Source organism: Bufo gargarizans, chromosome 5 (assembly GCF_014858855.1).
Source record: "Bufo gargarizans isolate SCDJY-AF-19 chromosome 5, ASM1485885v1, whole genome shotgun sequence".
Classification (NCBI taxonomy): Eukaryota; Metazoa; Chordata; class Amphibia; order Anura; family Bufonidae; genus Bufo; species Bufo gargarizans.
In genome coordinates this window covers 6,552,982-6,567,921 of record NC_058084.1, presented here as the reverse complement: position 1 = coordinate 6,567,921, position 14,940 = coordinate 6,552,982, and the positions used below count along the sequence as shown (strand labels likewise).

The following is a 14,940-nucleotide window of genomic DNA, read 5'->3' as shown; positions in this document are numbered from 1 at the left end:
CCCCCTATTAACAATACCAGCGGTGTGCCCCTATAAACAATGCCAGCAGAGTGCCCCTATTAACAATACTAGCAGAGTGCCCCTATAAACAGTGCCAGTAGAGTGCCCCCTAGTAACAATACCAGCAGAATGCCCCCTAGTAACAATACCAGCAGAATGCCCCCTATAACTAGTGCCAACACAGTGCCCCTATAAACAGTGCCAGCAGAGTGCCCCCTATTAACAATACCAGCAGGGTGCCCCTATAAACAGTGCCAGCAGAGTGCCCCCTATTAATACCAGCAGAGTGCCCCCTATAAATAGTGGTGAAAGCGGAGGTCCCCCTATAAACGCTGCCGGCAGAGTGCCCCCCTATAAATGGTGCCGGCAGAGTGCCCCCTATAAACGGTGCCGGCAGAGTGCCCCCTATAAACGGTGCCGGCAGAGTGCCCCCTATAAACGGTGCCGGCAGAGTGCCCCCCTATAAACGGTGCCGGCAGAGTGCCCCCTATAAACGGTGCCGGCAGAGTGCCCCCTATAAACGGTGCCGGCAGAGTGCCCCCTATAAACGGTGCCGGCAGAGTGCCCCCTATAAACGGTGCCGGCAGAGTGCCCCCTATAAACGGTGCCGGCAGAGTGCCCCCTATAAACATTCGGCTCAAATAGATCCTCAGTTCTGTCTTGAATAATTTCACTTTATGTCGTTATAAGGCCCCGTTTTTCTCTCAGATTCAGGGTTAGAGGATTCAATTCTCCACTAGGAGGAGCCACCAGATTCACGCACTTTCCTTTGACATCACTGGAGGCCGCCATTATCGCAGTGCGCCCCTCAGTGGCAGCGGTGTGGAATTACTGGCAAAAACTGTCCTCCAGGCTGGACTAATGCTGAGCCATGTGTGTGACTTTTATCAAGCACAACGCCCCCTGGTGGCGGCAGCCGACTACATTGTGCAGGTATGTGTGTGGGGGGGCAGGGGAACGCATGGTAACTGTGTCCCATTTCTCCTCCAGGAACGATTCGCCCTCGTCATCTTCGGAGCAGAATTTGCGCTCAGGATTTGGGCCGCCGGTTGCTGCTGTCGCTATAAAGGCTGGAGGGGGCGGCTGAAGTTTGCCAGAAAACCTCTCTGTATGCTGGGTGAGACACGGGGGACAGAAACTCCATTCACTTTAAGGGGGAGCATCACAGAACACGAAACACATAAAAATACCACAAACTAGCACTAGTTCTTTGTGACAAAACTGAACTAAAACCATTTTTCTGCAGCTTGTCCCAGAACTGTACTGGGCGGCTTCCTGACACTTCTTTTTACCAAAAAAATATTGTTTAAAACCTCCAGTAGTCTCGGAAGCAATTATAAGGTTACACACTGCCATCTGCTGGTCAGGCTCTGTATTACAACGGTAAGGTTACCCACTGCCATCTGCTGGTCAGGCTCTGTATTACAACTGTAAGGCTACCCACTGCCATCTGCTGGTCAGGGTCTGTATTACAACTATAAGGTTACACACTGCCATCTGCTGGTCAGGCTCTGTATTACAACTGTAAGGTTACCCACTGCCATCTGCTGGTCAGGCTCTGTATTACAACTGTAAGGCTACCCACTGCCATCTGCTGGTCAGGGTCTGTATTACAACTATAAGGTTACACACTGCCATCTGCTGGTCAGGCTCTGTATTACAACTGTAAGGCTACCCACTGCCATCTGCTGGTCAGGCTCTGTATTACAACTGTAAGGTTACCCACTGCCATCTGCTGGTCTGAATCTGTATTACAACTATAAGGTTAGGGGGGTACTAGCTCTCCTTAGGGAGAGAGCACCTTAATCGGCGTGAGGAGACTTACAGGCTATACATGCTCCTCTGGAATTCTGGGAGGGAAGGGATGCAAATGAGCTATTAACAAGCTCCGCCTCTAATGCCACCAGATGTAAGGCAGCTATCCTAGAAGTCAATGTTCAGCTCTTAAAATAAGCCTCGAGACATGACTTGGATATTAAAAAAGACAGCACCTCATCTGCAGACAGCTGTTTCAGGGTGATTGCCCCTCATCAGTGAAGAGAAACAGCTGTCTGCAGATGAGGTGCTGTCTTTTTTAATATCCAAGTCATGTCTCAAGGCTTATTTTAAGAGCTGAACATTGACTTCTAGGATAGCTGCCTTACATCTGGTGGCATTGGAGGCGGAGCTTGTTAAGAGCTCATTTGCATCCCTTCCTAACTATAAGGTTACACACTGCCATCTGCTGGTCAGGATCTGTATTACAACTATAAGGTTACACACTGCCATCTGCTGGTCAGGATCTGTATTACAACTATAAGGTTACACACTGCCATCTGCTGGTCAGGATCTGTATTACAACTATAAGGTTACCCACTGCCATCTGCCGGTCAGGATCTGTATTGCAACAGTAAGGTTACACACTGCCATCTGCTGGTCAGGATCTGTATTACAACTATAAGATTATACACTGCCATCTGCTGGTCAGGATCTGTATTACAACTATAAGGTTACACAGAAGAAATATCAATGGTAAAGTCCAGCTTATCCAAAAGTGATTTACTTTATTAAATAACAAATGTGCAAATAAAATCCATACTCTCCATGAAGCGTCTACGCGTTTCGGACCTCCGTAGCTGGGTCCTTATTCATGACTAAGCTTTAACTCCACTTTCAACCTTTAAATACTCAATACTCTGGTATCGTTTCATTCAGAGATGGGAGGGTTGCAATTAAGTGGAATGGAAAACACATGCAGCGAGTGCGTCACTATAAACAACAGATGGCTGAAGAATAGCACAAAGAATAAATAATGTACATATTAAAGACTCAATATTGTAAAATTAAATCGTGTCTGCGGTTGAGACCCTGAGGGGTGCAGCTCCCCAACTGAAAGACCCAGAAGGATTCTCTATTTAGTAGCTTCCTTTTATGGTCTCCCCCTCGACTAGGTCTGCTCGCCCGCTCTATTCCTTGGGCCTCTTGCACACAACTGTATGGCTTTTTCACTATTTTTACGGTCCGCAAAAAACGGATCTGCAAAAAATACGGATGATGTCTGTGTGCATTCCGTTTTTTTTCAGAATGGAACAGCTGGCCTCTGATAGAACAGTCCTATCCTTGTCCGTTATGCGGACAATAATAGGACATGTTCTATCTTTGAACGGAACGGAAAAAACGGAAATACGGAAACAGAAGACACACAGAATACCTACCGTTTTTTTGCGTATCCATTGAAATGGAATGGAATGCAAAAAATGGAACGGAAACGAAAACAAAAAACGTTTGTGTGCAAGAGGCCTTGCACAGAGAATCCAGAGACATCTGCTTGATGACACCGCAAAGTGGAAACTTGCGGAAGAGACGTTTCTTTCTCTGTGTCAGCATTACGGTACTTTCACACTAGCGTTTTTCTTTTCCGGTATAGAGTTCCATCCTAGGGGCTCAATACCAGAAAAGAACTTATCAGTTTTATCCTAATGCATTCTGAATGGAGAACAATCCGTTCAGGATGCATCAGTTCAGTCCCTCTTACGTTTTTTGGACGGAGAAAATACCGCAGCATGCTGCAGTTTTCTCTCCGGCCAAAAATCCTGAACACTTGCGGAATGCCGGATCCGGCATTAATTTACATTGAAGTGTATTAGTGCCGGATCCGGCATTAAGTGTTCCAGCAAAACGGATCCGGCTTTCCGGTCTGCGCATGCCTAGACCTTTAAAAATGCAAAAAAAAACATTAATACCGGATCCGTTTTTCCGGATGACACCGGAGAGACGGATCCGGTATTTCAATGCATTTGTCAGACGGATCTGTCTGACAAATGCCATCAGTTTGCGTCCGGATTGTTGGATCTGACGGAACTGCCACAAGTGTGAAAGTAGCCTAAAAGTGTGGCCATTTGAAGTAGATTTACCATATTTGGATACATTCATATGTTTACAGCTCATACATTTCCGATGGCCACAGACTGGATTACTTTTCACTGGATCCAAAAATCGTCTGGGACTCATCTCTTGTGATAAGGTGGGGGCACGAGGTTCACACATTTAATATCAAAATCCAATGCAGATCGCCATTGATCATCCATAGCCAGATTCAAAAAATGCTTCTATAGAGCAATAACTATGGAGCAAACTTGCAAAAATTCCGAGCTACAGGATGTTACAAAAGCAGAGCAGTTTTTATTATGAGATTTATTTATCTTTTTATTATTTTTTTCATTTATTTTTCTAGAAATTAAATGACTTCTAGGCCTGGATAAGGCGATCTTTTCGGCTCGATCCAGAGTCCGTTTCTTTGTCGCGGTTCCGTATACGGTCCACAAAAAAACGGAACGGACAGGGAAAGAAAATACATTTGTGTACATTAGTATCTTGGAGATATCCAGGAATAAGGCGTATCGAGGTTGTAACAAACTGTCTGCCCGTTCAGACGATCTTTCCGAGTAGGAGCCAATTCCAGCTACAATAGGTCTCATGGGAGGTGGGAAAAGCGCTTTATGTATTTTAGGTAATGAGTAAAAAATAGGTGTCACACGAAAATGTCATCAACTTTTTTTTTACTCAAGAAGACATGTTATAATCCTAAGTGCAGTGAGGCAGAGGGTTTGGGCTGGAAGGAGGGGGGCATGAGCCAGCTATAGGTATCGGAATCGACCACCGCCGCACCTTCTTTATCAGCCCGTTTAATGATGATGTCATCTCTCTTTCCTAATTCACGCAAAGCAGTTACTTCACTAGGTTTTAAATATTTTTTTTCTCGCTATATTTTTACTTTGCAATACAGAGATATACCACCGGCGCTGATTACAGAATTAAAGCAGCAGTGTCAGGAACAGCTCCGCACTAGCTGTTAAGAAGGGGTTAAACACATGATTTATAAAAGGGGGAGACACCGCGCTGAGCCTAGATCACCTGACCCTAATTTACCTCTTGTTCCGATCGTGTACAACCTATCCACCTCAGTTTTAAAACAGGAATTACCTTGATTCTGATGTGTGGGATTAGGGGACCACCTTCTCGGGCGTTCCGGTGTGCACGTGTTCTTCTATACAGGAGGTGAATAGCAGGTAGAGGTAGGCTGTATGGAGTTCGCCTCGGCCGGTGGCGAGACTCCGTTTGTACTTACGCTCACGCTCACAAGGGGAGCTGGTGACGTCACCTGTTGAGCTACGGGCTGCTGTTAGCACCAAAAGACCTTCCTACGCGTTTCGAGTGCTACGGCACTCTTCGTCAGGGAATCAACATGGTGCCTCCAGTAGCTGCCTTTTATTCTACCCGCATATGATCTTAATTGCACAGATTTACCATTAAGGGTATATTTGGTATATTCAATCAAAACCAAATAACTCAATTTCAGAGTTTAAACCATTCGGGACCAGTGTGTTCATATTGAAGATCCATTGGGTTTCTTTTTTTGATATATTTTTAATAAAATCACCTCCCCGTATGTCCATTTTAACTATTTGTGTCCCAAAGAAGGAGGATCCATCAAATTTTCCTTTATGCTTTATTGTATAATGTCTGGACAAAGGGTGCCCTTCAGATTTTTTATTTATATTATATATATGCTCACTCAGTCGTTTTTTTAGTTGTCTCTTGGTGCGCCCAATATATAACTTTTCGCAAGGACATTTTATGGCATAAATAACCCCTTTGGTACTGCATGTTATATAATCCCGGATGTTATATTCAAAGGTACCATCCTCATTTGTTATTTGGCTCATTTTGCTGGTAAATTTCTGAGATTTTTTACATACCATACATTTTTTGCAAGGAAAAAATCCTTTTAACCTTTGCTTGTCATTGATTTTTTTGGTATTCATTATAGCTGCACATTTTTTCGTGGGTGCGATTATGTTCCCAATATTTGCTGCTTTTTTATAAACAAATGCTGGATCTTCATTAAACAGATGTCCAATTACCTTATCTTCCTTTAATATGTCCCAATGACATTTTACAATATTCCTAAATGTTCGAGTTTGTGCATTGTATGGGATAATAATGGGTGGAATTTTTTCTTCTTCTTTTTCTATTTCTCTATCCTCCTGTTGTGTCTCTGATACTTTCTCCACCGTTACGTTATTTAGAAGGGTTTCCCTCTCTATGGATTTAATTTGATCTTTCTGTTCCAAGAGTTTATTTACATTATATCCCTTTGATGCAAATTTATTTTTTAATCTATCTGCTTCTTTGTCATACTCTGCCAGCTCAGTGCAATTTCTCCTAATACGTAAAAACTGACTCCTAGGTATGTTGTCAAGCCAGCAAGGTAAATGACAGCTGGTCCTGGAAATATAGCTGTTGGAGTCGGTGGGCTTTTCATACGTTTTTGTGCATATTTCTTCTCCCCTTACATAGATAGTTAAATCTAAAAATTAATTTCCCTAAAACTATATGTGGGAGTAAATTCCAAATAAAAATTATTTTTATTAATATCCATTAAAAACTCCTTTAGACCTATTTCCCCCCCCTCCCAAATAAAAATGACGTCATCTATGAAGCGCCGCCAGAGGACGAGGCCCGTCCGGAGCTCATTGTTGGGGTGTATGTTTTCCATCTCCCACCTCCCAACATATAAATTAGCGAACCCCGGCGCGAACCTCGTCCCCATAGCGGTCCCCCACGTCTGGAGATAAATATCATCCTTATATCTAAAAAAAAAATTTTCCAAAATAAATGAAATACATTCCCCAATAAATTCTATCTGCGGATTGGGTAGTTCTCCCTTTTGGTGTAAAAAATATTGTGCAGCTTCACGGCCTTTGTTATTTTCTATTACCGTATATAGTGACTTCACGTCTAGCGTTCCTATTATATAGTTCTCCCTCCACTGTATTGTCTCCAAAATTTGGAGTATGTGCTTCGTATCTTTGAGATAGGTGGGTAGCGATTGCGCACAAGGTTGTAAATATTGATCCACGTATTTAGATAGTGCACTAGTTAAACATTCCACCCCAGATACTATAGGCCTACCAGGGGGCCTATTGGCATCTTTATGTATTTTGGGGTTTTGGTAAAAAATGGCCATTTTTGGATATCTATTGTCAATATAAAAACTCTCTTGTTTATAAAGTATTCCTTTATCTCTGGCTTTGTATACCAGTTCTTTTAGTTCCTTTTAAAAATTTCTGTAGGGTCCTTTTTTAGTAATTTATATGTCTTACTATCACTTAGTATGTTTAACGCTTCCCTATCATAATCCTCTTTATTTAATACAACAATCCCCCCCCCCCCTTATCTGCTGGGCGGATGATTATCTGGTTGTTTTCTTGCATATTTATTATTGCTTCTTTTTCAGCTTTGGTTATATTACTCATATATTTAGATCTTTTTGATATTTTTATTTTCTTGATGTCCCTTGTAACTAAGTTCATAAAGGTATTTAATGCTGTCGAATATTCGTTTATTGGGTCAAATCGAGACCTGGGTTTCAAGCTGGTATGTTTAAATGGATCATTATTAATTTTTGTTTCTTCCTTTCGGTCCCTATTCTTATTCTTTTTCATATGATGTTTCTTTAGGGCTATGCGCCTCATAAATTTTCGTATCCCTATAAAGGCCTCGAATTTATTGAAGTAGGTTGTTGGGGCAAATTTAAGCCCTTTCTTTAGGATTTCTTCTTCTCCCTTATTTAGCACATATTTACTTAGATTATAAATTTTTTGTCCAAGATCTTGATTAGTTTGTACATTATTTTCCTCCTCCTTTTCTCTTTGTTTCATTATTTTTTGTAATTTCTTCTTTTTGGCGAATTTCCCTCCTCTACATCCCCTTTTGAATTTCCTTTTCTCTGGGGCCTGAAAAAATCCTGTTTTACAGTTTTTTTTACTTCTTGTTTTATTATTCAACGTTTCTCGATTTTCTTTGGGTCTAACTACCATTTCTGTGGTGTTTCCTATTCTGTTATCACTATTCTCATTCCTATCTGTCCCGCACCCCTCCCGTCTATTCCGGCTTATTATATTCTCTTCCTCATCTCTTTCTCTACTCTCCTCCAGGGGGCTATATCGGTTATATATCACAGTTGGTAGTGATTCTCTCACATTACAAGCTGCAGGTTCTTTTACCGTCTCTTTTTCTACCGATGTTTTCTCTTCACTCATCGTTTCTTCCTCACTATGTACTGTCATCAGGGACAATACCTCTTCCCGTTCTTCATTATATTGTGGTATGTATTCATCTATAGTTTCAAAGGAATTTTCTCTATGTTTAAATTCTTGAGCAATATTGGGTAGCGAATCCCGATTAAATTTTCTTATTTTTTTCTCTTTTATTTCTTCTTCCATTATATTTAATCTTCGTTTTATATTTTCCAGAAGTTGTTTTATATCTGGGTGATCTTTCCATGGTCTTAATTCTTCAAATAATTTCTTGATATTTTCATTTGTATTTATTAATCTATGGTTTCTTTTCCCAATAATAAATTCCATTGTTTTACGTGAAAAATTATGTAACATTAGTTTCCATTCTACCACAATGTTACGATCCCCCATATCACCTGACAGTAGTTTATCTATTTTTAATCCTCTTGGTACAATGTCATATTCCAGGTACTTTTCTAGTGACACAATCTCCCAAAGATCTTTCATCTCACTTATGAGTAAGTGTTCTAATTGTTTCAGGGTTGTTACAATATGCGGGAGATACGGATTTTTTTCCTTATTTAGGCTTTCATTCTGCCGAGTATTACCCATCTTAAATAATGTTTGGACCCTCTGTAAACGTTCCTTTCTATCCCACCATAATATTGACATATTTATATATTATGGTGATAACTTTTTATAGTGATCAATAGATTATCAACACAATAAAATATTTGTAAGGGACTATCTATATTCAAATATGGTAGTGATCTACCTTTTTATGATCAATAAAGTATCGACGGGTGAAATTAAAGTAAAAAGCTGCCTATAGTGGATTGCGGATTCAACAACTAAACTTAGCAATACAGAGATATACCACCGGCGCTGATTACAGAATTAAAGCAGCAGTGTCAGGAACAGCTCCGCACTAGCTGTTAAGAAGGGGTTAAACACATGATTTATAAAAGGGGACGAAGAGTGCCGTAGCACTCGAAACGCGTAGGAAGGTCTTTTGGTGCTAACAGCAGCCCGTAGCTCAACAGGTGACGTCACCAGCTCCCCTTGTGAGCGTGAGCGTAAGTACAAACGGAGTCTCGCCACCGGCCGGGGCGAACTCCATACAGCCTACCTCTACCTGCTATTCACCTCCTGTATAGAAGAACACGTGCACATCGGAACGCCCGAGAAGGTGGTCCCCTAATCCCACACATCAGAATCAAGGTAATTCCTGTTTTAAAACTGAGGTGGATAGGTTGTACACGATCGGAACAAGAGGTAAATTAGGGTCAGGTGATCTAGGCTCAGCGCGGTGTCTCCCCCTTTTATAAATCATATTTTTACTTTGTATGGAGTCATGTAAAGCATATAAATCTCGCTCCACCCGCTCCTGGAAACAATCCAGGGCATGTGAGCGAGATTGTATGGGATAGAAATCGCGATTGCAGATTTTAAAATCATGAGAAAAATCATGTGTGTTCCTCCGCAGATCGAGATTCCTGCAAACTTGATATATGACACAATTCCTGAAAAGAAAAAGATATAGTGTTATCTCCAGGAGACTCCACTAACAACATTTTCATTAGATGTAGAATTGCAATAAACAGTTTGTGTTGGAGAGGAGTTTATATCATCCAACTTCAAAAAGTGTCTTTTGTATATAAGATTACACACTGCCATCTGCTGGTCAGGATCTGTATTACATCTATAAGGTTATACACATTGCCATCTGCTGGTCAGGGTCTGTATTACAACTATAAGGTTATACACATTGCCATCTGCTGGTCAGGATCTGTATTACAACTATAAGATTAGGGAAGGGATGCAAATGAGCTCTAAGGGCTCTTTCACATCTGCGTTATTGTCTTCCGGCATAGAGTTCCGTCGTCGGGGCTCTATGCCGGAAGAATACTGATCAGGATTATCCTAATGCATTCTGAATGGACAGTCCGTCCTTCAGGATGCATCAGGATGTCTTCAGTTCCGGAACGGAACGTTTTTTGGCCGCAGCAAATAGCGCAGCATGCTGCGCTTTTTGCTCCGGCCAAAAATCCGGAACACTTGCCGCAAGGCCGGATCCGGAATGAATGCCCATTGAAAGGCATTGATCCGGATCCGGCCTTAAGCTAAACGTCGTTTCGGCGCATTGCCGGATGCGACGTTTAGCTTTTTCTCAATGGTTACCATGGCTGCCGGGACGCTAAAGTCCTGGCAGCCATGGTAAACTGTAGCGGGGAGCGGGGGAGCAGTATACTTACCATCCGTGCGGCTCCCGGGGCGCTCCAGAGTGACGTCAGGGCGCCCCAGGCGCATGGATGACGTGATCGCATGGATCACATGATCCATGCGCATGGGGCGCTCTGACGTCACTCTGGAGCGCCCCGGGAGCCGCGCGGACTGTAAGTATACCGCTCGCCCGCTCCCCACTACTACTATGGCAACCAGGACTTTAATAGCGTCCTGGGTGCCATAGTAACACTGAAAGCATTTTAAAGACGGATCCGTCTTCAAATGCTTTCAGTACACTTGCGTTTTTCCGGATCCGGCGTGTAATTCCGGCAAGTGGAGTACACGCCGGATCCGGACAACGCAAGTGTGAAAGAGGCCTTAACAAGCTCTACCTCTGATGAGGAGCAATCACCCCGAAAGAGCTGTCTGCAGATGAGGTGCTGGCTTATTTAATATCCAAGTCATGTCTCAAGGCTTATTTTAAGAGCTGAACATTGATTTATAGGCTAGCTGCCTTACACCTGGTGGCATTGGAGGCGGAGCTTGTTAAGAGCTCATTTGCATCCCTTCCTTCCCAGAATTCCAGAGGAGCATGTATAGCCTGTAAGTCTCCTCACACTGATTAATGTGCTCTCTCCCTAAGGAGAGTTAGGTCCCCCCGAAAGTATAAGGTTATACACACTGCCATCTGAAGGTCAGGATCAGTATTACATCTATAAGATTACACACTGCCATCTGCTGGTCAGGATCTGTATTACATCTATAAGATTACACACTGCCATCTGCTGGTCAGGATCTGTATTACAACTATAAGGTTACACACTGCCATCTGCTGGTCAGGATCTGTATTACAACTATAAGGTTACCCACTGCCATCTGCTGGTCAGGATCTGTATTACATGTATAAGGTTACACACTGCCATCTGCTGGTCAGGATCTGTATTACATGTATAAGGTTACACACACTGCCATCTGCTGGTCTAGGCTAATATTATAGTCATAATGTTACTGACTGCCACCTGCTGGTCAGAATGAGTATTACACACAGCAGGTTACTGCAGGTCATGTAGTGACAACTCTAATTCCATCCACCCCGATTCTTTTTTTTTCTTAGATATCTTCGTCCTGGTCGCCTCTATTCCTGTGGTAGCTGTTGGGAAAAATCAGGGAAATGTGTTGGCCACATCTCTTCGGAGTTTGCGTTTCCTACAGATTCTGCGGATGCTGCGAATGGACAGGAGAGGGGGGACGTGGAAGCTCCTGGGGTCTGCCATCTGTTCACACAGTAAGGTTAGTGGAGAGAATGGAGGCATTGTTTCCTGAAGAAAGGTTCTGCATACTATATATGGTGTGCACGAGTGTATATATCACAGGTATACCTATAGTGTTCCCAGTAGTAATAATCACCACCTATAGTGTTCCCAGTAGTAATAATCACCACCTATAGTGTTCCCAGTAGTAATAATCACCACCTACAGTGTTCCCAGTAGTAATAATCACCACCTATAGTGTTCCCAGTAGTAATAATCACAACATATAGTGTTCCCAGTAGTAATAATCACCACCTATAGTGTTCCCAGTAGTAATAATCACCACCTATAGTGCTCCTAGTAGTAATAATCACCACCTATAAGGTTCCCAGTAGAAATAATTTCCACCTATCGTGTTCCCAGTAGTAATAATCACCACCTATCGTGTTCCCAGTAGTAATAATCACCATCTTTAGTGTCCCCAGTAGTAATAATCACCACCTATAGTGCTCCTAGTAGTAGTAATCACCACCTATAAGGTTCCCAGTAGTAATAATCACCACCTATAGTGTTCCCATTAGTAATAATCACCACCTATAGTGTTCCCATTGGTAATAATCACCACCTATAGTGTTCCCATTGGTAATAATCACCACCTATAGTGTTCCCATTGGTAATAATCACCACCTATAGTGTTCCCATTGGTAATAATCACCACCTATAAGGTTCCCAGTAGTAATAATCACCACCTATAAGGTTCCCAGTAGTAATAATCACCACCTATAGTGCCCCCAGTAGTAATAATCACCACCTATACTGCCCCATATAGGAATAATAATCATCAGCTCACTCCCATTCTTTGCTGCCGTCTGATGCACTGCAGGGCACAGTTCTCTTCCGCCCAAGCTGCCCGTGTAGTGATGATGTCATCACTCCGTCTGTGCTGTTGAATCACCCTCTGATAGGATCAGGACTTGGGGCCTGTGGGTCTAGGGTAGACAGCGGGGCAGGAAGTCATCAGCCCAGCCACAGTTGGATGCATGATGGCCACTATAGTCAGCGACACTCAGCTGCTTCTGGACACAGTCCTAGCTTTACCTGCTGCTGCCACTAGGGGGAGGTCACTGCACCGATATTTTGACAATAGTAGCTGTGTATATCCATGTGCGAGGAGCTCCCTCTAGTGGTGGCTACAATTAGCCATAGTTTTATCATTTACTATAAGAAGGAAGCTCCCTGGGGGAGTTTATTAATGTTTTATGTCAGTCCGCTGTAAATGAATGTAAAATATTCTGTTCAGACAAAACACCCGAGTTATGAAGCACCTGTTTCTGTCAGGTAACATGGCCGACACCCTAATGACTAATAATCTCCCTTCCAGGAGCTCATCACTGCCTGGTACATTGGGTTCCTGACGCTGATTCTCTCATCATTCCTCGTCTACTTGGTGGAAAAAGACGACCACGAGCTAAACGAGAAGGGGGAGAAGATAGAAGATTTTGAAACGTACGCTGACGCCCTCTGGTGGGGACTGGTGAGTACAGGGTGGCTGGCTGCAGCCCCTTCCCTGTGTCATGATTTTCTACGTCTGATGGAAATCTCTCTCTCCATAGATCACCCTTGCAACCATTGGCTACGGAGACAAGACCCCAAAGACCTGGGAAGGACGCTTAATTGCAGCCACGTTCTCCTTGATTGGTGTCTCATTTTTTGCACTTCCTGCTGTGAGTGTAATAATCAGAATTGTTGTGTGCCACTAGAGGGAGCTGTCCTGTCTTTGTAGGTGCTCTCTTGTTTGGTATGGTTGTTGATAATCTCTATGGTTGTGTCTTAAAGGATTAGTCCAAATGTTGGTCTTTTTCACAGTATAGTATAGAATTACTGTTAGAATTCTGCTTCAGTCCCATCCAGTGTAGAACAATACCAAACCTGGACAACCCCTTTAAGTGTCTTTTCCCTTTAAGGGTCTGACCTCTTAGTACTGCCCTTGCCTGATTTACCATGGTGTACCCTTCTAAGGTAAATCAGAGGTGCTCCCGTTTGTCAGTGAGGTTCCAGAGGCTGATTCTATATCTTATCTATATGCTTTCACTTTATTGGATGTGAATACCCTGTTTAACCCCTTAACGAAATCCGCCGTACATGTATGGCGGATGTTGTCTCTTTAAAGATGGCGCCTGCAGGCACCCAGAGCCATAGTTGCTGGGTGCCTAGAGTTTCACATAGCAGACACCCGGGGCTAATGTCTGCAATCAGCGATAATGTCGATTGTAGACATTTAACCCCTCAGATGCCGTGGCTGAAAACTTAGGGAGCCGTTCATTTCCTGTGGCAGAGCTCCATAGGAACATAATTAGCGAATTTTTTATAGATTTTAATGCTAATGCATTGGAGTCTGACAGAAGTGTTCTGATGATCGCATGTTGAAGTTCCCTAAGGGAACTTTTAAAAAATGTTTAAAATAAAAAAGTTACAATTTCCCCACAATAACAATACAAAAAAAATCCTCAAAGGGTTTAAAGGGATATTGCGGTATTGAAAAATAATTAAAATAATAATAATAATAATAATAATATGAAAAATAATAAAAATAATAATAAAATAATAATAATAATAATATGAAAAATATTTTTATAATAAAAATATAATAATAATTAAAATAATAATAAAATAATTATTATTAAAATAATAATAAAATAATAATATATAATATAATAACAATAAAATAATAATAAAATAATAATAATAATAATAATAATAATAATTCAGTTTTCCATAATGAGGAGTTATACAATTGTCCAATATGCTTTCTGTATAACCTATATGACTTGGGTGGTATGACGCATGGCTGCAGCGCCACCTGGTGGTAGTAGTGCATATATCAAAGCTAAAAGCGACAGAGCCTCTCACAACAGTGTGGGCCACCCACACATGTCCCTTAAAGGGGTTGTCCGGGATCAAGATTTTTTTTAAAAACCAGTTAAATCACTATTAATAGCGGTTTGAAGGTCCCACCAGATGTTTTTAGGTATTTTTACACTTCAGCAGGGCTCCTACAGTCCCCCACTGATTGTTTACCTTTCTGTTTATGTGCGGCAACTTCCTGCCTCAATGCTTTCTGGGTCCCAGCGCAGCTAAACGCCTCCTTCCTTACTAAGAATGCGCCCTGCTCGGCGAGGGGCGTGGCTTAGCGCTTCTGTTGCCGCATAGTTACTGCCCCTCCATGAGCTTGGAATAATTAGAGGCTGACGGTGACGTCAACGGGCTCCTTGTGAAGCGGAAGGAGAGGCTTCCTCTGCAGAAAGGGACCCGGTACGTCACTGACTGTGATAGAAACTGCACTTCCGGCTGAAAATTTGTCAAGTGAAAAAGGGCCATCAGAAATGTCTGGTAAGGGAAGG

General features: G+C 42.4%; 1 protein-coding gene across 1 annotated transcript in view; it reads left to right on the top strand.

The window, feature by feature from the left end:
* The window catches only part of KCNQ3 (potassium voltage-gated channel subfamily Q member 3), a 140,210-nt gene that overhangs the window by 25,798 nt on the left and 99,472 nt on the right, over window positions 1-14,940 (top strand). The window contains exons 3-6 of the mRNA XM_044293690.1: window positions 991-1,117; window positions 11,404-11,579; window positions 12,921-13,073; window positions 13,153-13,263. Coding sequence (XP_044149625.1) covers window positions 991-1,117; window positions 11,404-11,579; window positions 12,921-13,073; window positions 13,153-13,263 — 567 coding nt within the window. The remainder of the gene's footprint in view (window positions 1-990; window positions 1,118-11,403; window positions 11,580-12,920; window positions 13,074-13,152; window positions 13,264-14,940) is intronic.